The following is a 24,367-nucleotide window of genomic DNA, read 5'->3' as shown; positions in this document are numbered from 1 at the left end:
ATTTCTTCCAAAGCCCTTTCTAAGTCAAAAGTTAATTCCACTTCTAGAAAGTCTCAACTCCAAAGGAAGAGTGTGACGGTTCTTTTTAATTTATCTCTTTGGCAAAAACAAGTGGTAAAGAGAACGTGGGGTCCACAGAAGATGGATGCAGTTGGGGAAGGAATGGATAATAGGGAAATAGTAAAATGGCTATACAACGGATAATAGGGGAATGGTAAAATGGCTATACAGTGGAGCAAGACAACCAGTTCTGGAGATATCAGAAAACTCAAGAATCATTACCATTTAAAAAAAAATACTGCAGAACAAGGGTGTTGTGAATGCCAATGAACTGAAATTAACGACTAAGACTGATCAATCGTTGCTCGATAAGAATCCAGGGAATATGGATCCGAGTAAGTTAATTGGAGCACTGGAATGTATTAGCATAATCTGATTAACTGGTAAAATGGGCTGAAGGCTGTCATCACCGCCTCTTATCATTATCCCAGGCACTTGTTGCATAATGAGTTTCTTTTACCGATCATCTTAAATCTCATTTATCTAGTTATGGAGTTCACCACAGATGTAGCTGGCAGGGAGCAGTGAGCACGGTGGCACAGTGGTTAGCACTGCTGCCTCACAGCGCCAGAGACCCGGGTTCAATTCCCGCCTCAGGCGACTGACTGTGTGGAGTTTGCACGTTCTCCCCGTGTCTGCGTGGGTTTCCTCCGGGTGCTCCGGTTTCCTCCCACAGTCACAAAGATGTGCAGGGTCAGGTGAATTGGCCGTACTAAATTGCCCATAGTGTTAGGTAAGGGGTAAATGTCGGGGTATGGGTGGGTTTCGCTTCGGCGGGTCGGTGTGGACTTGTTGGGCCGAAGGGCCTGTTTCCACACTGTAATCTAATCTAATCTAATCTAATCTAATACTGTTGCAGGCTTTGCTTTTTGTGACTAGGACTGCTAAAGGAACCACTAGCGTACATGAGAACGCTGCAGAAAATATTTCAGGGGAGCAGAAACCTAAGGTGTATCACTCAGTTGATCTGTGTCACTTTTGGACTAGTAATAGGTATTTAGTTTTGGTTTAATGTGAATATAACCATGTTGGACAAATGACTAACCTATACCTATATGCTTATATCTGCTGTGTCTGCCCGGCACTTATTCAGACAGTCTGAGGTAGGTTTGCCAATCAGATTGATTTAATTTATGAGTTGGCATGTGACTGGAAAAATAACTGTCTGTATTATAAATGGTGTTGTCTAAGAGATCTCTTATTTAATCTTTCTATTTTTAACGTATGGCATGGTAGATTTCTTCAGACCATTGGAGACTTTGTTGCTCAACATTGGGGTTTTATTGATTTAGGATTCCTACCTTTGGGAATCCATACGTCACATTGAGCAGAAGAGAGGTTCAAGGATTCCCATTCCTTCTTTTGTAAGCGGAGGTATTCCTTCATGTGTGGAGGATGGAAGTGATTGCATTGCTATAGCACCTTGACACAACAATCAGGTATCCCAGAGAATTTTATAGCCCATTTTGCATTGTGGTAATTGCAATTTAGAAAATTATTAACCAACGCATGCACAGCAAGTTCACACAGACCACATTGCGACACCGATCAGGTAATCTGCTTCAGGTGTTCAGACTTGGCTGATGATAGTTATTGACTGGGACTCCAGGGAGAGCTCCCATGGTCTTGGAATTGTGCCTTAGGAACGTCTATATTCACTTGGATGCCAAGTTACTGGCCACACATCTCATGAGATCATGAAACTTGTCAGCGGGAAGGGTGTCACTTGACCTGTCAAGCCTGAGCCATTGTCTACTTTTGTTTCCAATATTCCCTTTTATACACCCAGTCGTGCCAAACAAATTTCTTCACTGCCTTGTTAACCTGCCCTGCCCTAAGATTTATGAAGATGCATCCCTGAGTGCCTCTGCTCTTGCATCACTCTGCACACATACTCCCGCCTCCCCCCACCCCCCATCAATAGTTTGACGTCTCACTCAAAAAGCAGTATGTGTGACCATGCAGCAATCCTTCACTATTGCACTGGATTATTTGCTGGTTTGTACACTACAGTCTCTGTAGTAGAATTTGAGCCTGTAATCTTCTGATTTGGAGACATTGTCAGCTACAGCACAGCAGTAGCATCAACACTTAATCAGAAACTGACCAATACTTATCTATACCACATTGATACTGATTTATTTGAGTTGTTAATGATTAAATGTAAAATATTGATACGTCCGCCTAAGTTTACTCTCGTTGATCAAATCATGGAGAATTTGGAAAGCTTCCAAAGGGTTATTGAATGACAGGTTCCTATAAACAATGCAAATAGGAAAGATGTAGGAACATTTTTCATCTAGTTATTGTAGAATTATTGCTTTAACATTTATTCAGTAATCTTCAAATACTAGATGCCTTGGCGACACAAAATACCATTTCTCCACTTTAAATATTTCTAATCAGGTAGATCAGATATTTGGTGGCTGACCCACTTGCTTCAGTAAAGCTGCACTCTCCAAAGTCGTGAAACTTGTGAAAAGGCCTCCAACCGCTTTGGCATTTAAAGTTACACTGATGGGGAAAATGGATAAAAGGCAGTTTGATTTTTTTTTCAGCCGAAAAGTGCATAAATAACCAAATGAACTCCCTGTGAAGCATCCATTGGTAGATCATGGTGAATGGTCCACTAGCGAGTCACTGTTCAACTCTTTACATGTACTAGTGGAATAAAGGAACATTTGGGGTAATTGTTGCCTGTGTTTTCTCTAGGTGGAATTCCTTCCAAACACCAATACATCAAAAGATGGCAGCAAGAAGCAACCTTCAAAAGGAGAATTGATGGAAATTGCACAGAGCAAATTAAGTACTGTGGAAAGTTTAGTGAATAAGTTGGACATCACTTGGAAAAATGTGGCTTGCTTTGGTGAGTGTTTGTGTTATAGGAATTCTATAAGGGATACAAAATGGCTGGTGTGTTAAGGTCGTTGGGTTACTTTTGTCTTTTTTTAAACCTGCTTTTATCAGTGTGCCAGTATTGTTTCCAGTGAGTTTATTCCATAGAAATACATGCTATATCTACCCTTTGATCATAATCCCCACGCCCCATAATAAAAGCTTTCAATTCGCTGCCTTAATCACTTGCTGCATCTGCATTATAACAGTTTATGTACTCGAACACCTCAATCCCTCTGCACTGTGACATTCTGCATTTATTCTCCAGTCAAATAACACTTCTTATTCTTCTTGCTAAAATGGTCAATTCATGTCTTCTCACACTGTACTCTTGTCAGATTTCAGTCAGCTGATTCAATCTGTCCATGTCATCCTTGTATCACCTTCACAATTTAACTTGCTATCTTTGTGTCATCTGCAAATTTTAGCTACCATGCCTTTGTTCTCCTCATCTAAGTCATTGTTATCAAATCTGAAGTTGAGATCCCAGCACAGACGCCAGTGGGACTCCACTCATCACATCCTGTCAAACTGAAAAAGACCCATTTATGCACACTCTGTTTTCTGCTGCTGGCTAGCTAATCTTCTATTCATGCTAATATGTTGCCCCCTACACCACAAGCTTTTACTTTCTTTGATGTGGTATCATTAAATGCCTTCTTGAAATCCTGGTGCTTCTACAGGCTGCTTTATTGAAGATTTATCAACATTTGAAAGGATTAAATTAAATTCTTTTGAGTTGCCCCATGTGCTGCACCCCCCCCCCCGCCCAGCCCAAACACAGTTTCGAGTTCACATCGGAATGTGGCAGGAACCCCAACAGAACTGAAACTCCACCTGCTTCATAGACCTTTCCCTCCTCGCAGATGACCTCCACAAGCCCTCGGGTTTCTTTCATTTAAGAAATGAACACGTGACATGTCTACTTGCAGGAGGTTCCTTGAATAATCGGAGTATTGAGAAAGATGTTAGAGCTGTAGGTTTGGTGCAGTGTTGCCCGACGTACAATCCTGCCAGATGAGACCCACAATGTTGAGACAGCAACATTGAAATATTGCAATACTGAAAGAAGTTTGGACCCATGGTTTCAGCCATTTATTGGCCTTATTACAGCTATAATCTCCAAACTCTGTCAGAAAGGCAACTTGTTAAGCTTTCACTTTGATTTTAAAGGAAGTAACAGGCCTAAAATATCTGTATTCTTATGGCAAATCAATAACCCGAAACATTATTGCATTTTATCAATGATTGTTTTATTGCTCAAATTTTTGTGCTGTTGATGATGCCCTTATTGGTGAGGAATTAAGTTTATCTTAAGATCTTTATGAGCAGTAAAAAGTTATAAAATCATTCTGTTACAAAAATTCAGTTTGATGAAGAGGAACGAAAGAAGTCTTGTGTGGAGTATACATAGAACAGCTGTGATTGTCCTCTCTTTGCTATACATTGTATGTGTATGTGTTTGTGTATGTAAACCACAAATTTTTTTTCTGATGCGCTTTCATGGTGACTGGAGAGGAACCAGGTATAATACCTCCCACATAAAGAAATAGCCCTGCATCAACTGTTGAAGTTTGTAGCTGAAGTAACGTATCCCAAAGTGTTAGCATTACTGTTCTGAAACTCGACAGTCTACTGTTTGGGCACAGAAAATATGGAAACGTTATTCGCCGTGAATAAGTACTCCAGCAGGAAATCTCTAAATTAATTAACGTAATTAAACCACCACACAAGCATTTACAGTTTTTAACTTTGTAAACCACCTGAAAGAGGTTAATGAATTGCAAGTTCACACCAAGCTACATAATGAGATATTGAGAGAGAGGGGATGATTGCAAAGGCTGGGAATAAGGGAGCGTGCTTTGGGACGGGTCTTGTGGGGGTGGGAGCGGAGTTCAGAGCTTGCAGCTGAAGGCAGTGCAGCCAAAGATGGCATGAAGAAAATCAGTGACATGCAATTGGTCTAAATTGGAGAATTATTGAGATCTTGGATGTTCTATGAAGCTCTAGGAGCTAGCAGTGACAGGGAGGACCAGGCCAGAGGAGACACATACAAATTTTGCATGTGATACAGGACTGAAAATTAACAGAAGGGAATCACGTTGCTGTAAAGTACTCTGATGATTTTCTGTCCATCTTAACTGAAGAGAGCATGGAATCTCCCTTACACAGGCGATACAATAAAAGTGTAGGATTAAGGTAGACTTCCTCCCAAAGACTTTTCTTACATGCAGCAAACCTGATTGAAGTGTAATTAGCTGTTTTAATTACCTTGGGAAGCACAAACTATTAGTTTTATTGATTGTTATTCAAATTTAAATCTGATTTCATTTAAAGCCTGCCTTTTACAGTTTCTGCATCTTAGCTAATTTGTAAGGTAAAATGCATAATGAATATAGACTATGTTTAAGGATTGAAAAGTTTTAATGTTCAGAATTGATGTTAAGTCAAAACCAGCAACATTTCTTTCCTCTCAACAAAAAATAGGCAACACTGAGTATGACCTTGAGTGTCTGAAGAGAGCTGAAGTTCGAGGTGCCCCTCGGGATGCAGCTCCTCCTGTCCTCGAAGTGGCGAATTACATCTGTACACAGAATGGTGCAATGAAATCATGGGAAGAATTTGTTGAACATGTGCTGCTGCTCTTGGAAAAACTTGACAATAAGTCGCCCTAAAAGAAACACTACAAAATAATGATATTTAAATTTTCCCAATCTAAAAGTCAGGTTTCTCTGCATTTTGTTTCGTGGGAATGAATGTATTTTATCTCCTGTTTAAGCCAATGGAAGTATGGCATTCATCATTTGAGTGTTGGGCCAAGTAGCATAAGTGGCCACGGTCTTTTAGATTTTCTGATCATAACCTGGTCACTGGAATTCTGGTTCAGCCAGTCTTTACTGTTATCTAGTTGCTTCTTTTGTTGTTGGTCTCTTGCTCCTCTTCAGTTACCCCTTTGGTGAAAGGTAGACTACACGGCTTCTGCGTGAATAACTTGTCTGAAGAACTCCATTAGCCATCATTTGATGTTATTAAAGAGTTCCATTGCTGCCCTTTCCCACTCCCAACCCAGACTCATAGAGATGTACAGCACGGCAACAGACCCTTTGGTCCAACTCGTCTGTGCTGACTAGAAATCCTAACCTAATCTAGTGCTGTTTGCCAGCACTTGGCCCATATCCCTTAAACCCTTCCCATTCATATACCCATCTAGATGCCTGTTAAATGTTGTAATTGTACCAGTCTCTATCACTTCCTCTGGCAGCTCATTCCATGTGCACAGCACCTTGTGTGTGAAAATGTTGCCCGTTAGGTATTATTTAAATTATTCCCCTTTCACCCTAAACCTGTACCCTCTTGTGCTAGACTCCCCAGGGAAAAGACCTTTGTCTATTTATCCTATTCATGCCCCTCATGATTTTATAACCCTCTATAAGGTCACCCCTCAGCCTCCGATGCTCCAGGGAAAACAGCCCTTGTCTATTCAGCCTCACGTTATGGTTCAAGTCCTCCAACACTGGCAACATCCTTGTAAATCATTTCTGAACCCTTTCAAGTTTTACAACTTCCTTCTGATAGGAAGGAGATTAGAATGGCAGACAATATTCCAAAACCTCATTCACAACTAATTCATTAATTTCAAGTGCTGCTGAACAGAGTCCACTTTTGTCGAACATTTTTATCTTGCAATCATCAGGACCTTTTGCAAGAATGCCAATTCATGGGGAAGATCAGAGTTTACACGTGCCTGAGAGAGCTAGTTGCTTGGCAAGCAGACTGTAATTGGTAGACAAAGTTAAAAATCACATGGCACCAGGTTATAGTCCAATAGGTTTAATTGGAAGCACACTAGCTTTCGGAGTGTCGCTCCATCATCAGGTGATAGTGGCGGGCTCAATCCTAACACACAGAATTTATAGCAAAAATTTACAGTGTGATGTAACTGAAATTATACATTGAAAAATTGATTGTCTGTTAAGCCTTTCATCTGTTAGAATACCGTGATAGCTTCACTTCTTTCACAGGTAAATCACAAAACCTTTTTAAAAAAGTTGCATTCTCGGGTTAAATTTCATCTGTTAGAATACAGTGATACACCCCAGTCCAATACTGGCATCTCCAAATCTTAATTGGTTGGGGCATTAATGTAGCATATGTATGCGTAAATGCTAATTGATAGCTAACAGCCAAACTTTGTTTAAATTTTCAACCAGGCAGGCTGACTGTGACTGGTAAGACATTGTTGAGAAACAAAATACCAAATGACTGTCAGCTATTTTGTTAAATTGGAACAGGTGCACTACATGTATATCCTCTTTCTATCTCACTTTTATTAATACATGGAGCTTCCAGTGCATGCAAGTGTGAGCATGATTGATAATCTTAAATTTGTTGGCAGTGGAATTCTTTGCACATTCTGGATTATCCAACAAATGTTGTGCAGTTGCAGAATTGCATTTTGTGTTGGGTACTGGAGTTGGGTACTGGTTGGGTGCAAACAGTACTTTGCTTGCTGCAAACACAAATGTTTTATCAAAATGTGTGTTTGTTTATCCACCCAGTTTATTCTTAGGATCCTGTTAACACCAAGTTTGGAAACAGTTGATTTTCTTTTCATCTCTCCCAACTCTTGAAGCTTAGCATCCATAATTCACTGCAAAAAAGAAATAATGGCTTTGGAGAGGGATTCATGTTTCAAGACTTGAGCTGATGTATGGTGTTAAATTAATTAAAATGCATATATAAGAAAATGTAGAAAAACATTAATGGATTGTTACAGTGTTTCTTAAAACATTGCTCAAAAGTGCAATACGTAAATAAACACACCACAAGTGCAAACCAACATCATTCTTTCATTGTTCTATTGATTTGACTTATTGTTGCCACATGTTCCAAGATACAATGAAAAGCGTGCTATACAGGCCGATCGTACCATACAGAGTGCAGACTACACTGTTACAACCCAGAGAAGGTGCGGAGAGAGAGACCAGAATTAACATTTTGAGAGAAGTCTGATAACAACGGGGAAGAAACTGAACTTGAATCTGTGTTTTCAGAATAGGGACCTTTGATTATGTTGGTTGCTTTCCTGAGGCAGCAGAAAGTATAGATGGAGTCAGTGCATGGAAGGCTGGTTTGTCTGATGCATTGGGCTGTATTCATGACTGTCTTTAGCTTCGTAGAAAGAGCTGTTACCATACCACACAGAGGTGCATCCAGTAAAGATGTTTTCCAAAATGCATCTATAAAAGTTGGTGAGAGTCCTTGTGGACATGAATTTCCTTGGCCTCCTGAGGAAATAGAGACATTGTTGTACTTCATGTTGACATGAGTGGACCAAGACAATTTGTGGTGAACATCACCCCTAGGAACTTGATACACTGCTTCAGCATCTCTACCTCAGCACCATTGATGCAGACAGAGGTGTGCTGTCGACTCCGGTTCCTGAAGTCAATGACCTGCTCCTTCGTTTTGCTGATATTGATGGAGAGATTGTTGTCTTTACACCATGCTGCTGAACACTCTCTCTTTCCTATATTCTGTCTCACCCTTGAGATCCAACCTATAACACAGCAAGTCAGGCAGCATCAGGAGGTGGAGAAGTTGACTTCCTCAGGTCGCCATCCATGGATGAGCAATTTATGAGGAATTAATAGTTCACTTGTTTTTTGGTGATTGGAAGTTGAGGATAAAGCTGAGAAAAGGAGGAGAGGTCAATATGCTGCAGGAAGAGACCAGGATGTAGTTACATGAGTTTAAGTTCCTGAGCTGCCCACTGGTCCTGGTTTCTGTCAGTAGGCAAGCTTAAATACATACCCATGTTGCTTCATCAAAGCAGTAGCAAGTTTGTTTGCGTTGTGATGTTTCGTGTACAGGCCAACAAATTTAAGGCTTTCAGTGAACGTGGGGACAATGACACGATGGGCCCTTGGGCTTTTCGTTGGATCGCAGACAGCCAATCGAGTCAGCTGCAAGAAGATCTTTCACAGTCGGGCTGTTTCCTTCAGGTGACAACACGTTTTTCTTCAATGAGCTAATAATTATAATCCAAGGTAGACAAGCAGGAGGCTGGAAGGACACAGCAAGCCAGGCAGCATCGGGGAGGTGGAGAAATCGATGTTTCGGGTGTAACCCTTCAGGACTGGGGGTGGGTTTGGGGGCAGCTGCAGATAAAGGGGGTTGGAGTGGCAGAGTGGTGAGGTGGGGATAGGTGGAGACAGATAGAGGGTATGGCCTGGTTAGTCAGTGGGAGGTCTCTAAGTAATTGTAATTCTGCACATAGAGTAATCTCACCAAAATTAGAAGTCTGGATGACTCCCCTGTTAATCATACCTGGATCATAGCTGTCAGTAACTGGGGGATAATTTGTATTGTGTTACAATCCTTCCCTCATGGCTTTATTGGAGGAATTTTACTGTGTCCTGCTATAGTTTTGATCATTAGTTTAGAGATTCTAGTTTGTGCAGTTCAAAATCATAGGATGTTATTTATTTCCAACTCACCAGTTGGCACTAGGGTAGGCTTGTTCATTAGGATCACCAGCTCACCTGAACATAAAGCATGATGATGTTGTGTTGGTACACAATACCATCAAACCAGTCTCTGAAATTATAGAAAGTGAAATCAGAGGGCTGTCCACCATTTTGGAACAACGAATTAACGCTCCACTGAAATTACCAAAGGGCCACCTCTATGCCATTTTCCACTCTCCGCTGCATTTCTTGGGAACCAGATGGGAAAACGTTAGGGAGTGTTTCTAGAGAAAGGCTGAACGTGGCAGCAAGTGTGTGATTTGGCTTCATCTTGTGAGCCTGCAATAAAAAGTAAAGGTGGATTGAGAGAGCAGGGGACCTGCTTTGGGACATAATCCCTCTGCTGCCTGACGTCCCACCTTAGACTCCCCACTTGGTTACAGAGCTGTTTGCCAATTGCCTTCACACTACTAACTGACTGCCTTCCCACTGGGTGGCTGCTACCGGGAGTTCAAGATGTTTGATACAGCAATCAATCATGCTCAGCGGGAATGAGTGGGCTACTCACTTTCCACCCCATCTTTCGATCTGAAAAGCATAAGATCCTAACCATGGGTCCAATATGTTGTGATTCGGGGTGAATTAATGACATTTACCAATGACCTCAACCCGAGCAGTCCAATTAACTGATGTGGTGATACAGGACACCTCCATTGGAAAATGTAGATCTCTGTATAATACTCTGGTGTGGCCCTGAACCCCAGCAACTGAGGGAACAAAGGGAACTCCTGGCTACTGAATGTGTCGAGACCGATAGGAGGTTAAGACAAGTTGCATAAAATCAGCCTGGAGCCTAAAGGAAACTGAGCAGTTTGGCTTTCAAAAAAAAAGTTTAACTGCTTTGAAACAATTTTAAAACTTTTTTGAAAACTTGTAAAATATCAGTGTTGGACAGTTTGTACTGAAGTCATTTTCACAAAGTCATCCATATGGAAAACAGAATAAAAATGTTAAAAGGTAAGAAATTTGGACAGGTTTGAAATGTGGGCAGAGCTTAAAGAGGGGGGTAGGGGAATTGGACGTTGAGAAGTCCGAGGTGGGCAGTGGAATTACTTCACAGGGCGAGGAGCAAATGCTGTGAACCAGCCCGTACTATGCCAGCACGATGGTATCTCAGCCTTTCGCTTTCTCCCTGCAGACTCCATCTATGACTCCATCTAGTGGAGCATTACCCCATCCCCACCGCCCACCCCCGACTCCCAGTCATTTCCATTTTCCTCGGGTTTCCTGATGCTCTGTCAAATGCTGCTGTCCCTTGTACCTCACCTCTGGTGATTAGCTCTTTTGTCTATACATGGACCAACAACAGGATGAGGTTTGGAGAAGAATGGTCCTGATGGAACCCAAACTGGTTATTGATGGAACCCAGCAGGTTATTGTCGATGTAAGTGCTTCTTGATAGCACTGTCAGTTTTGCCTTCCATCATGTTATTGATGGTTGAGAGTAGACTGATAGGACAGCAATTGGGAAATTTGAATTAGACATTTTTGTTTATAGATCACGCATGGGCAATTTTCCACATAGGGCTATAGAAATGCACAGCATGGAATCAGACCCTTTGATCCAACTCATCCATGCTGACCAGATATCCAACATTAATCCAATCCCATTTGGCTCATATCCTCTAAACCCTTCCTATTCATAAACCCATCCAGGTGCCTTTTAAATGTTTAATTGTACTAGCCTCCACCACTTCCTCTGGCAACTCTTCCATCCACGCACCACCCTCTGTATAAAAACATTGTCCCTAAGGTTCCTTTTATATCTGTTCCCTCTCTCCCTAACTCTATGTCCTCTAATTCTGGACTCCCCTACCCCAAGGACATTTTCCCTATTCATGCCCCTCATGATTTTATAAACCTCTAAAGGTCACCTCAGCCTCTGACACTCCAGGGAAAACAGCTCCAGCGTATTCAGCCTTCCCCTATAGCTCAAATGCCCCAAACCTGGCAACGTCCTTGTAAATCTTTTCTGAACCCTTTCAAGTTTCACAACATTCTTCCAGTAGGATGGAGACCAGAATTGCACACAATATTCCAAAAGTGTCCTAACCAATATCCTGTATTGCTGCAACATAACCTCCCAACTGCTATACTCAATGCTCTGACCAATAAAGCAGAGCATTCCAAACGTCGTCTTCACTATCCTATCTACCTGTGACTCCACTTTTAAGAAAGTATGAACCAAGGTCTCATTGTTCAGCAACACTCCCCAGGACCTTACCGTTAAGTGTATAAGTTCTGCTCTGATTTGCCTTTCCAAAATGCAGCACCGCACATATTTCTAAATCTGCCACTCCTTGGCCCATTAGCGCATGTGATCAAGATCCCATTGTACACTGAGGTAACCTTCTTCGCTGTCCACTACACCTCCAATTTTGGTGACATCTGCAAACTTACTAACTATACCTCCTACGTTCATATCCAAATCATTTATATAAATGATGACGAGCAGTGGACTCAGCACCCATCAGTGGCGCACCACTGGTCACAGGTCTCCAATCTGAAAGGCAACCCTCCACCACCACCCTCTGTCTTCTACCTTCAAACCAGTTCTGTATTCCATGAGATCTATCTTTGCTAACAGATCTACCATGAGGAACGTTGTGGAATGCCTTACTGAAGTCCATATTGATCAAGTTTATTGCTCTGCCCTCATCAATCCTCTTCATTACTTCTTCAAAAAACTTAATCAAGTTCCTGAGACATGATTTCCCACACACAAAACCGTGTTGACTATCACTATTCAGTCCTTGCCTTTCCAGATGCATGTACACCCTGTCCGTCAGGAATCCCTCCAACAACTTGCCCACCACGGACGACAGGCTCACCGGTCTATAGTTCCTGGCTTTTCCTTACCATCTTTCTTAAATAGTGGCACCACATTAAATAGTGGCAACCTCCAGTCTTTTGGTATCTCACCTGTGACTATCAATGATCCAAATATCTCCGCAAGGGGCCCAGCAATTACTTCCCTAGCTTCCCACAGAGTTCAAGGGTACAACTGATCAGGTTCTGGGGACTAATCTACCTTTATACATTTTAAGACATCCAGTACTCGGATTTTATAGAGTCAGGTTTTCAATTATGTGTTCTGTTTCACAGCACCTCATGCATGGTGAGTAAATTCAAAAGGTTCTCCTCGTACATCTCCATGTCAGGCGGTGACTCACCTTCCCACCCCAAGGACACTTTTGAATCTTATACCCCCTTTCAGGATTCTCTTAAGGTTATCATGCAGATTCCGTTGGCAGTTAGGAAGGCCAACACAATGTTCCCATTCATTTCAAGAGGGTTAGAATACAAAAGCAGAGATACCCTGTTGACGCTCTATAAAGGCTCTAGTCAGATGCATTTTCAATATTGTGAACAGTTTTGGGCCCCGTATCTAATTGCTATAGGAAAGATATTGTTAAACTTGACAGGGTTCAGAAAAGATTTACAAGGGTGTTGGAGGATTTGAGCTGTAGGGAAAAACTGAATAGGCTGGGGCTATTTTCCTTGGTGCATCGGAGGCTGAGGGGTGAACTTATCAAGGTTTATAAAATCATGAGTAACACTCTGAGGGCTAATAGTCAAGGTCTTTTCCCCAGAGTAGCGGAGTCCAAAACTAGAGGGCACAGCTTTAGGGTGAGAGGGGAAAGATTTAAAAGGGACTGAAGGGGCAGAGGCTGATGAGTGTATGGAATGAGCAGCCAGAGGAAGTGGTGGAGGCTGGTACAATACAACATCTAAAAGGCAGCTGGATGGGTATATGAATAGGAAGGGTTTAGAGGATATGAGCCAAATGGACTGGATTAATTTAGGATATCTGGTTGGCATGGATGAGATGGACCAAAGGGTCTGTTTCTGTGCTGTGCATTTCTATCACTATGTGCTGGCATTGGAGGTGGTCCAGTGGACATTTACAAGAATGATCCTGGGAGTGAGGAGTCATCTGAGGCGCGGTTGAGGAGTCTAGGTCTATACTTGATGGTGTTTAGAAGGATGAGGGGAGACCTCATTGAAACATACAGAATACTGAGAGGCCTGGGTAGAATGGATGTGGAGAAGATGTTTCTACTAGTTGCAGAGACTAGGCACAGACTCAGAGGGAAATGACGACTCTTCAGAACTGAAGTGAAGAGGAATTTCTATAGAGCTCATTGGTGCAGAGGAGTGAGGAGGCTATATCATTGAGTGTATTTAAGATCGAGATAGATACCACTTGCCAACCAATCATACAGGGTCAATGTTGAGTTTCCTCTTAAATTGGCAAACTATCCTCATGAGTGTAAGTTGGAAAGCTCAACAAGCTGTGCTTTTTATCAGCAATACTTAATTTCTGGGTCATCAAACACTATTGATTATTTTTCTTGATAGGATTATCTTTTCACAACCTATATTCCACTGAATTTTAAATAAATCCCAAACCGGAGATTTTGCAGCAGTGTGGAAACACCTGAAATGCACAATATTGGCAATGGCTGGATCGCTGGACTTGCTCTGCTTCAGCATAATGACTCGAGTGCTTCTCAACCAGTCTCCAATCTCATCCACTTTACCTGCTGCTGTCCAATAGTCAAGTAATGACTGATGATTGCTCTTCTGTCTGCCAAGTCTGATTCTTCCTGGAACAGGAGGAGAGCACTGAAGAGAAAAGAATAATCACTTTAAGATTCCTGCCTTTGCTTGCGAATTTCATCCTCTCCAAATTGAAAGACATGTGGATGCTGAAGATCAGAAACTAAGACAGAGGTTGCTGGAAAAGCTCAGCAGGTCTGGCAGCATCTGTGAAGATAAATCAAAGTTAACGTTTCAGGACCCTTTGAGGAAGTGTCACAGGACCCAAAATGTTTACTCCAATATCTCTTTACAGATGCTATCAGGGCTATTGAAGTTTTCCAGCAACTTCTGTTTTAATTTTGTTATAGAGTTAACTTGGTCTGTCACCCATGGGATATCTGAGCTTCCATTGCCCAAGTTGACCTGACAGAGATAACTGAGGACTCGTGGTACTTGGATGTGTACTCTAATGGGATTTATCAATCTAAGAGAAGGCATAAATCTTGGAACAAAGGAGTAAAGTTGCTGCAACCAGATTCCCAGAATTATTAATCAACAAAATCAGTTTGAGTGATTGAAATCTTACCAGAGGTTACACACAGTATGTTACTTCCCTTCACCTGGGAGGGTAGTTGAGGCAGGCAATCTCACAACCTTCAAAAAGTACTTGAATGACCTCTTGAAATGTCATAAATATCTAGCACTTGGAAGTGTAGATTTAGTGTAGCTTCCATGGTATAGACCTGATGGAGCAAGTTGTAGGGTTTTGGTTTGCACTCAGTAATTTGCTGATTTTAAGTGGTTTGAATTACCCCCGATCCCTGGTTCTAGTCCCTGAACTTATTTAGTGGATGTGAAACAAAGAAATCATTAGACAAGTGTTTCAGGGCAAAAGAATCGCTATTTATTTACAGTACAAATGGTAAGTATAATACAAGAAAATGCAATAAACAAGGACACAATCAATGATACAGAGCACAGTAATACTATTAAATACAATATGAGATAGATTAAACACTATTACACTGGAGTCCCACCCACCTTCCACTCCCTGCTAGCTAGGTCAGAACTTTGGAGTCTCTGGAGTTTCAGCTCATCACTAAGAAGTGCGGATGCTGAGTTCTTGCCTTCAGTTCTCTTGGATTACAACAAGCCGTGTCCGGGAGCTTTTGTTCGGATAGAGTTCGTGCTGAAGCTTCTTTGGCCTCTCGATTCAGCTTCTCCTGGATCAGGCCCCGGAAGCTGCCTGTTGGGATTGGAAGCTTGTGGGGAAGCTGTTGGTGCAGAAACTTGTACTTCATAAAGGCTCTCCCCTCAGGTCAGATCGGGGCTAGCAGTTATACCTGATATTCTCTTCTGAAGTTAATTGGTTTTTTGATCATTAAGAGTGTGTGTGAGAATGGGTTGCGATTGAAGCTGAATGCCTAGTATCTCTGTGAATGGACTTTGATTGAAATTGAATGTTTGGTATCTCTGTCGGCCCAAAGGTGTCTGTGCTGAGTCGCCCGAGGTGTAAAAGCTGTCTCGGGCAAGAGCTTTCTTAGTGTTGGTTGATTGTTCTTTTTGGTTGGAGGTGTAGATTGGAATTCCAGGTTGAACAACAGTCCCAGACAGAAATCTCCATTCTGCTGGCTGTGTTGTGTTTTTGCTGCACCCTCATCAGTCCAGGGTTTTGCCCAGTATTTCAGATACAGAGGAACCTCGATTATCCAAATATCAACTATCTGAATATCAGATTATCCGCAGGAGATCTTGAGGTCCAGATAGAAACATGACATCAAAGACGTGTTTCCAACACTGTTCAGGTCTTTTGTTTACAGTGATTAAAAGTGAACCCGGCCTACTGAAATGTTGCCGAGAACAGTCCTGGACTGATGGGAGTCAAGATTAGAGTGGTGCTGGAAAAGCACAGCAGGTCAGGCAGCATCCGAGGAGCAGGAAAATCAATGTTTCGGGCAAAAACCCTTCATCAGGATTTCTGCGGATGGGGGAGAGCCGTTTTGGACAGGCAAGGGGCGGTGTTGGACGTTGTTGAGTTAGGCGGGGGCGGTTGGACGGGGTTGGGTGCGGGCAGGGGCAGTGTTGGACGGGGTTGGGGGCGGGTGGGGAGGGCAATCAATTAACCGAATAATCAATTATCTGAATGAAATAGTGCCCGCCCATCTCGTTTGGATATTAGAGGTTCCTCTGTATTGGAAAGGTCAGCGTCTTGGCCAGTGATTTAGATAATGAGGGTTTTTGCTTGATTTTACATAGGGACTCTCTGTACTGTATGACAAGATGATTAATCGGTAATATTGGCCTAAAGCTGTTCTCAGCTGTCAATCTCTGGCTCCATTTTCCCGCAGTTTACTCTCGATCCAAGCTCAGTACTGACTATAATGTCAGCAGTGATCAATTTGGTCAAAATATTCAGTGCTGAGCAGATCCAACTGGCCTGGATCAAGATCCTGGTCAAGTTCCCAAAAGCAACCTCTGCTATAAGGTATCTGAGAAACCAGAACCCTTCAAGCTGAAGAAAGAACACTTGCGATTGTACCATTCCACGACTTTCAGTAGCATTGGGCCCAACAGTAGGCATCAGCTATTTTATACATTATCCTTGAATGGCGTACTTGCCTCTTTGTTAGAGACCTCCAATGGTATTGCTCAAAGCAGTTGCTTTATTAAATTTACGTCAAATGTTGGATAACTTCAACATCAATAGCTCTCATAAGTTACAGAGCTTTTAAGGATAATTTTAGAATGAACATTTTGGGTTTTATTTTCTGTTACTTTGGGAATTGAATTGTCAGAACTCCAGACAGTTGGAGCACTGGAATGTATCAGCATGATCTGATTAACTGGTAAAATGGGCTGAAGGCCCATCTCTTATCTTTATCCCAGCCACTTGTTGCACAATGAGATTCGTTTACCGATCACCTTAAATCTCATTTATCTAATCTTGGAGTTCACCACAGATGTGGTAGCTGGCAGGTTGCAGGTTTTGCTTTTTGTGGCTAGGAACTACTAAGGAAACCACTAGCGTACATGAGAACGCTGCAGAAAATATTTCAGGGGAGCAGAAACCTAAGGTGCATCACTCAGTCGATCACTGTCACTTTTGGATTAGTAATAGGTATTTAGTTTTGGTTTAATGTGAATATAGCCATGTTGGACAAGTGACTAACCTGTACCTGTGATGCTTATATCTGCTGTATTTATTCAGCATTTATTCAGACAGGCTGAGGTAGGTTTGCCAATCAGATTGATTTAATTTATGAGTTGGCATGTGAATGGAAAAATAACTGTCTAAATTTTAAATGGTGCTGTCTAAGAAATCTGTTATATAATTTTTCTATTTTTAATGTATGGCATGGTAGATTTCTTCAGACCATTAGAGACTTTGTTGCTCAGCATTGGGGTTTTTTTGATTTAGGATTCTTACCTACGGGAATCCGTACGTCACATTCAGCAGAAGAGAGGTTCAACAATTTTCAATCCTTCTTTTGTAAGCGGAGGTGTTCTTTCATGTGTGGAGGATGGCAGTGATTGCATTGCTGTAAACCTTGACACAACAACAGGGTATCCCAATGAATTTCATAACCCAATTTGCATTGTGATAATTGTTATGAGGGTGTAGAGGTGTATTGTACCTTGGAGAGGGTGAAAGACTTAGCAAGCATACAGAGTGCTGGAGAATTTACAATGTAACATTTGGTCCAGTAGCCAGTACTGGCTGAGTTGCTATAAGACAAAAACAAATTCGAATTTGGCCAATCAGTTAACTTATACCCCAAAATACCAAGCTCCAATCAAGTTTGAGTTTAGTATATTGACAATATTAAAAACCAATGAAACAATCTGATGCTTTGGGGTAGAAGACCGGGAAAAATTGAACAGTTGAGGGGAGAAATGCCAAGCCACTAGCATGCACAGATTGCCCGAAACACAGCTCTCTTAAAGGTACCTGTATTAGTCAATAACCCATTAAACAGAAATCCCTGAGAAGAAGGAAGTCTACAGGGGAAGATACAAAGGGAAGATTCAACAGCTACCAGGTTTGAAATTTGAATTTTTAGTAAATCTTGCTCGGGGGTTTTATCGAACAAGTATTATAGAAGGGAAAGTAAAAGATAGGTTAGAGGAAGGAGTTGTAAATAGTTAGTACTTAATTATTCTCTGCAAATCTTTAAGAAATAAAGTTGTTAATTTTTATTTTAAATATTTCTTGGCCTCACAAATTTTCTCAGATCAGGATAATTCTTTTCTATATTGCTGGTTTGAATTAAGCGGTGGGTTTTACCCATTTCATTACATAATTGCAATTTAGAAAATTGTTAACCAATGCATGCACAGCAAGTTCATACAGACCACAATGCGACACCGATCAGGTAATCTGCTTCAGGGGTTCAGACTTGGCTGATGATAATTATTGACTGGGACTCCCTTTAGTCCTTTTGGAATTGTGCCTTAGGAACTTCTATCTTCACTTGTGTGGTCAGTAACTTGCCGTCCATCTCATGAGATCATGGAAACGTTCAGCAGGGAAGAGTGTCACCTGACCTGTCAAGCCTGAGCCATTGTCTACTTTTGTTTCCAATATCCCCTTTTATAAACTCAGTTGTGCCAAACAGTGTTTTTCACTGCCTTGTTAACCTGCCCAGATCTGACCTGCCCTAAGATTTATGACGATGCATCCCAGAGTGCCTCTGCTCCTGCATCACTCCGCGCACCCCCCAATCAATTGTGTGACGTCTCACTCAAAAAGCAGTATGTGTGACCATGCAGCAATCCTTCACTATTGCACTGGATTATTTGCTGGTTTGTACACTACAGTCTGTGTAGTATAATTTGAGCCTGTAATCTTCTGACTTGGAGACGTATATGCTACTGTTGTGCTGTAGCTGGCAACATTTAATCAGAAACTGCCCAGTAGTTATCTGTACCACAATGGTAGTGATTTATTTGAGTTGTTAATGATTAAATGTAAAATATTGATAAGCCTGTCTAAGTTTTCTCTTGTCGATGGAGAGTCTGGAAAGCTTCCAAAGTCTTATTGAAAGACAAATGATGATTCTGGATAGGAGCGAGAGTAACAGGGTAGTTGGTATGGAGGACTTTAATTTTCCACATATTGACTATAGTTCGAGTACTTTAGATGGGTCAGTTTTTGTCCAATGTGTGTAGGAGGGTTTTCTGACACAGTATGTAGACAAGCCAACAAGGGGTGAGTCCACATTGGATTCGGTACTGGGCAATGAACCTGGCCAGGTGTTAGATTTGGAGGCAGGTGAACACCTTGGTGATAGTGATCACAGGGAGAAAGTGAGGACTGCAGATGCTGGAGATCAGAGTCGAGAACGTAGTGCTGGAAACGCACAGCCGGTCAAGCAGCATTCAAGAAGTAGGAGAATAGACGTTTCGGGCATAAGCCATTCATTAGGAAGGTTCCTGATGACTGACTTATGCCCGAAATGTCGATTCTCCTGGTCCTCGGATGCTGCCTGACCTCCTGTGCTTTTCTAGCACCACACTCTCAACTCTGATAGTGACCACAATTCGGTTATGTTTACTTTAGCGATGGAAAGGTGTAGGTATATACCGCAGGGCAAGCGTTATAGCTGGGGGAAGGGCAATTATGATGCAATTAGGCAAGATTTAGGATGCATAGGATGGGGAAGAAAACTGCAGGAGATAGGCACAACTGAAAACAGCTCTTGCTTATCCTTGCTAAGTAAGTACCTGTCAGGCAGGGAGAAAGTGATCCAGTGGGGGAGCCGTGATTTAATAAGGAAATGGAATCTCTTGTCAAGAGGAAGCAGAAGGCTCAGGGCAGTTGAGGGTTACAAGCTAGCCAGGAAAGACCTAAAGAGAGAACAAAGAAGAGCCAGGAGGAAACATGAGAGGTTTATGGCAGATAGGATCAAGGGAAACTCTAAAGCTTTCTGTCGGTATGTTAGGAATAAAAAGAATGACAAGAGTAAGATTAGGGCCAATCAAGGACAGTAGTGCGAAGTTGTGCGTGGAGTACAAGGAGATAGGAGAAGCACTAAATGAATATTTTTGATCGGTATTCACATGGAAAAAGACAATGTTGTTGAGGAGAATACTGAGGTAAGGCTATTAGATTAGATGGGATTGAGGTTCACAAGGCAAAGGTGTTAGCAATTCTGGGAAGTGTGAAAATAGATAGGTCCCCTGGGCTGGATGGGATTTATCCTAGGATTCTCTGGGAAGCCAGGGATGAGATTGAAGAGCCTTTGGTTTTAGTCTATATGTTATCACTGTCTACAGGAATAGTGCCAGAAGACTGGAGGATAGCAAATGTTATCCCCTTGTTCCAGAAGAGGAGTAGAGACATCCCTGGTAATAATCGAACAGTGAGCCTTACTTTGGTTGTGGGTAAAGTCTTGGCTTTTATTGATAGAGGGATTGCATTTCAGAGCCACAAAGTCATGTTGTAGCTGTACAAAACTTTGGTGCAGCTGCACTTGGAGTATTGTGTACAAGTCTGGTCACCGCATTATAGGAAGGATATGGAAGTTTTGGAAAGGGTTCAGAGGCGATTTACTAGGATGTTGCCTCATATGGAAAGAAGATCTTATGAGGAAAGGCTGAGGGAATTGAAGTTGTTTTCATTAGAGGGAAGAAGGTTGAGAGGTGACTTAAATGAGACATATAAGATCATCAGAGGGTTAGATAGGGTGAGCAGTGAGAACCTTTTTCCTTGGATGGCCATGGCTAGCACAAGGGGACATAGCTTTAAATTGAAGGGTGATAGATACAGGACAAATGTCAGAGATAGTTTCTTTACTCAGAGTAGTGGGGCATGGAACGCACTGCCTGCAACAGTAATAGACTCACAACCTTAAGTGCATTTAAATGGTCATTGGATAAACATATGGATTAAAATGGAATAATGTAGGTTAGATGGGCTTCAGATTGGTTCTATATTTCGGTGCAACATTGAGAGCTGAAGGGCATGTACTGGGCTGTAAAGTTCTATGTTCTCTGTTCTAAATGTCTGCAAACAATCTGATTGCAAATAGGAAAGATGTAGGAATATTTTTCATCTAGTTATTGTAGAATTATTGATTTAACCTTTATTTAGTAATCCTCAAATGACTGGATACACAAAACACCGCTTTCTCAATTTTAAATACTTCTAATCAGGTAGATCTGGCATTCAATGGCTGACCCACTTGCTTCAGTAAAGCTGTACTTTACAAAGTCATGAAACCTGTGAAAAGGCTTCTACCACTTTGGCATTCAAAGTTACACTGGTGGGGAAAATGGGCAGTTTTGATTTTTTTTCAGCCGAAAAATACATAAATAACCAAATGAAGTCCCTGTGAAGGATCCATTGGTAGATCATGGTGAATGGCCTGCTAGCGAGTCACTGTTCAACTCTTGTTTACATGTACTAGTGGAATAAAGGAACATTTGTGGTAAATGTTGCCTGTGTTTTGTCGAGGTGAAATTCCTTCCAAACACTAATAGGTCAAAAGATGAAAGCAAGAGATATACTTCAAAAAATGAAATCATGGAAAATGCACAGAGCAAACTAAGTACTGTGGAAAGTTTAGTGAATAAGTTGGACATCACTTGGAAAAATGTGGCTTGCTTTGGTGAGTGTTTGTGTTATAGGAATTCTATAAGGGATACAAAGTGGCTGGTGTGTTAAGGTCGTTGGGGTTACTTTTGTCCTTTTTAAACCTGCTTTTATCAGTGTGCCAGCATTGTTTCCAAGATGTTTATTCCATAGAAATACATGTTATTTCTATCCTTTAGTCATAATTGCCCCAGCAGTAAAAGCCTTCAATTTGCTGCCTTAATCACTTGCTGCATCTGCATACTAACAAATGATACTCTACATTTTTATTCCTCTTGCTAAAATGAACAATTCACGTTTTCCCATACTATACTCTTGGCAGATGTTTGTCAGCTCATTCAATCTGTGCATGTCCTCCTTGTATCACCTTCACAATTTATTATCTTTGTGTCATCTGCAAATTTAGCTACCATGCCTCTGTTCTCCTCATCTAAGTCATCATTGATATCAAATCTGAAGAGTTGAGATCCCAGCACAGACCCCAGTGGGACTCTACTCATCGCATCCCGCCAATCTGAAAAAGACCCATTTATGCATACTCTGTTTTCTGTTGCTGGCTAGCTAATCTTCTATTCATGCTAATACATTGCCCCCAACACCACAAGCCTTTACTTTCTATAAAGGCCTTTGATGTGGTATCATTAAATGCCTTCTTGAAATCCTGCTGCATCTACAGGCTGCTTATTGAAAATTGTCGACATTTGAAAGGATTTAAGTCAATTCTTTGAGTTCCATCGAGGTCTTTCAAGGAGATCAAGGCAAGAGTATTTGTGTGACATAGAAATTCTGCCTTCCTAGCCCACTCTGACTGAGAGTGGGCAGAAATTCAGCCTGCAGCTGATTTCCATCGCCCCCCAAACACAGTTTCTAGTTCACATCGGAATGTGGCAGAAGCCCCAACAGAACTCCACCTGCTTCATAGACCTTTCCCTCCTCGGAGACAACCTCTACACGCCCTCGGGTTTCTTTCATTTAAGAAATGAACACGTGACATGTCTACTTGCAGGAGGTTCCTTGAATAATCGGAGTATTGAGAAAGATGTTAGAGCTGTAGGTTTGGTGCAGTGTTGCCCGAAGTACAATCCTGCCAAATGAGACCCACAATGTTGAGACAGCAACATTGAAATATGGTAACACTGAACTAAGTTTGGATGCATGGTTTCAGCCATTTATTGGTCTTATTACAGCTATAATCTCCAAACTCTGTCAGAAAGGCAACTTATTAAGTTTGCACTTTGATTTTAGAGGAAGTAACAGGCCTGAAATATCTGTAATCTTATTGCAATGCAATAATCCAAAGCATTTTATTGATGATTGCTTTATCACTCAAATTTTTGTGCTGTTGATGATTTCCTTATTGGTAAGGAACTATGTTTATGAGCAGTAGAAAGTGATAAAATCATCCTGATACAGAAATTAAGTTAGTAATGGAGTATACATTAGAGGGAAGTAATGGAGTGTGGAGTATACATAGAACAGTTGTGAATGTCCTCTCTTTGCTATCCATTGTATGTGTTTGTGTATGTAGACCACAGTTTATTTTTCAGATGCGCTTTCAAGGTGACTGGATGGGAACCAGGTATAATACTTCCCACATAAAGAAATAGCCCTGCATCAACTGTTTGTAGCTGAAGTAACATATTCCAAAGTGTCAGCATTACTGTTCTGAAACTCAGCAGTGTACTGTTTGGGCACAGAAAATATGGAAACGTTATTCACCGTGAAAAAGTACTCCAACGGGAAATCACTAAATTACTTAAACTAAATAAACCACCACAACAAGCATTTAGTTTTTAACTTTGTAAACCACCTGACAGATTAATTAATTGCAACTTCATACCAAGCTACATAATGAGACATTAAGAGAGAGATTGTGGGGATGTTTGCAATCAAGCAGACTAAAAGGGGTCATGAAATAGTTTTAGCGAGCAGAATTAAGGAGAATCCCAAAGCATTTTATTCTTATATAAGAAGCAAGTGAGTAGCTAGAGAAAGGATTGGTCCACTAAAGGATAAGAAAGGAAAGCTGTGTGTCAAACCTGAACGAATGGGTGAGATTCTGAATGATTACTTTGCATCAGTGTTCACTGAGGAGAGGAACATGATAAATGTTGAGATTAGAGATAAAAGTTTGATTAGACTGGATCACGTTGACATAATAGGGATGATGTGTTGGGTAGGCTAGATGTTATTAAGGAGGACAAATCCCCAGGACTGGATGGGATCTATCCCAGGTTGCTGATGGAGGTGAGAGAAGAAGGAGCTGGGGCCCTGACAGATATCTTTGTGGCATCCTTAACACAGGTGAGGTGCCGGAGGACTGGAGGGTTGCTCATGTTGTCGCCCTGTACAAGAAGGGTAGTAGGGATACTCCGGGTAACTACACACCAGTGAGCCTGACATCAGTGGTGGGAAAGTTGTTGGAGAAGGTACTGAGGGATAGGATCTATTTATATTTAGAAAAGAATGGGCTTATCAGTGATAGGCAACATGGTTTTGTGCGGGGGAGATCATGCCTTACCAACTTAATAGAGTTCTTCAAGGAAGTGACCAAGTTGATAAATGAAGGAAGGGCTGTTGATGTCATATACATGGACTTTAGTAAAGCATTTGATAAGGTTCCCCATGGTAGACTAATGGAGAAAGTGAAGTCACATGGTGTGCAGGGTGTTTAAAGAACTGGTTGAGCAACAGAAGACAGAAAGTAGTAGTTGAAGGGAGTTTCTCAAAATGGAGAAAGGTA

At 41.5% G+C, this 24,367-nt stretch overlaps 1 protein-coding gene across 1 annotated transcript in view; it reads left to right on the top strand.

Annotated features, from left to right (window-relative positions):
• cmasa (cytidine monophosphate N-acetylneuraminic acid synthetase a) overlaps window positions 1–6,102 on the top strand; it is a 39,492-nt gene extending 33,390 nt beyond the window's left edge. The window contains exons 7-8 of the mRNA XM_043713426.1: window positions 2,773–2,926; window positions 5,443–6,102. Of these exons, the coding sequence (XP_043569361.1) occupies window positions 2,773–2,926; window positions 5,443–5,630 (342 nt within the window). The 3' untranslated portion in view covers window positions 5,631–6,102. The remainder of the gene's footprint in view (window positions 1–2,772; window positions 2,927–5,442) is intronic.
• Window positions 6,103–24,367: the final 18,265 nt, after the last annotated feature.

The sequence above is a fragment of the Chiloscyllium plagiosum genome, chromosome 23 (genome assembly GCF_004010195.1).
Source record: "Chiloscyllium plagiosum isolate BGI_BamShark_2017 chromosome 23, ASM401019v2, whole genome shotgun sequence".
In the NCBI taxonomy this organism is placed as follows: Eukaryota; Metazoa; Chordata; class Chondrichthyes; order Orectolobiformes; family Hemiscylliidae; genus Chiloscyllium; species Chiloscyllium plagiosum.
Note: the sequence above shows the minus strand (reverse complement) of the source record. Positions and strands in the feature narration are given on the sequence as shown.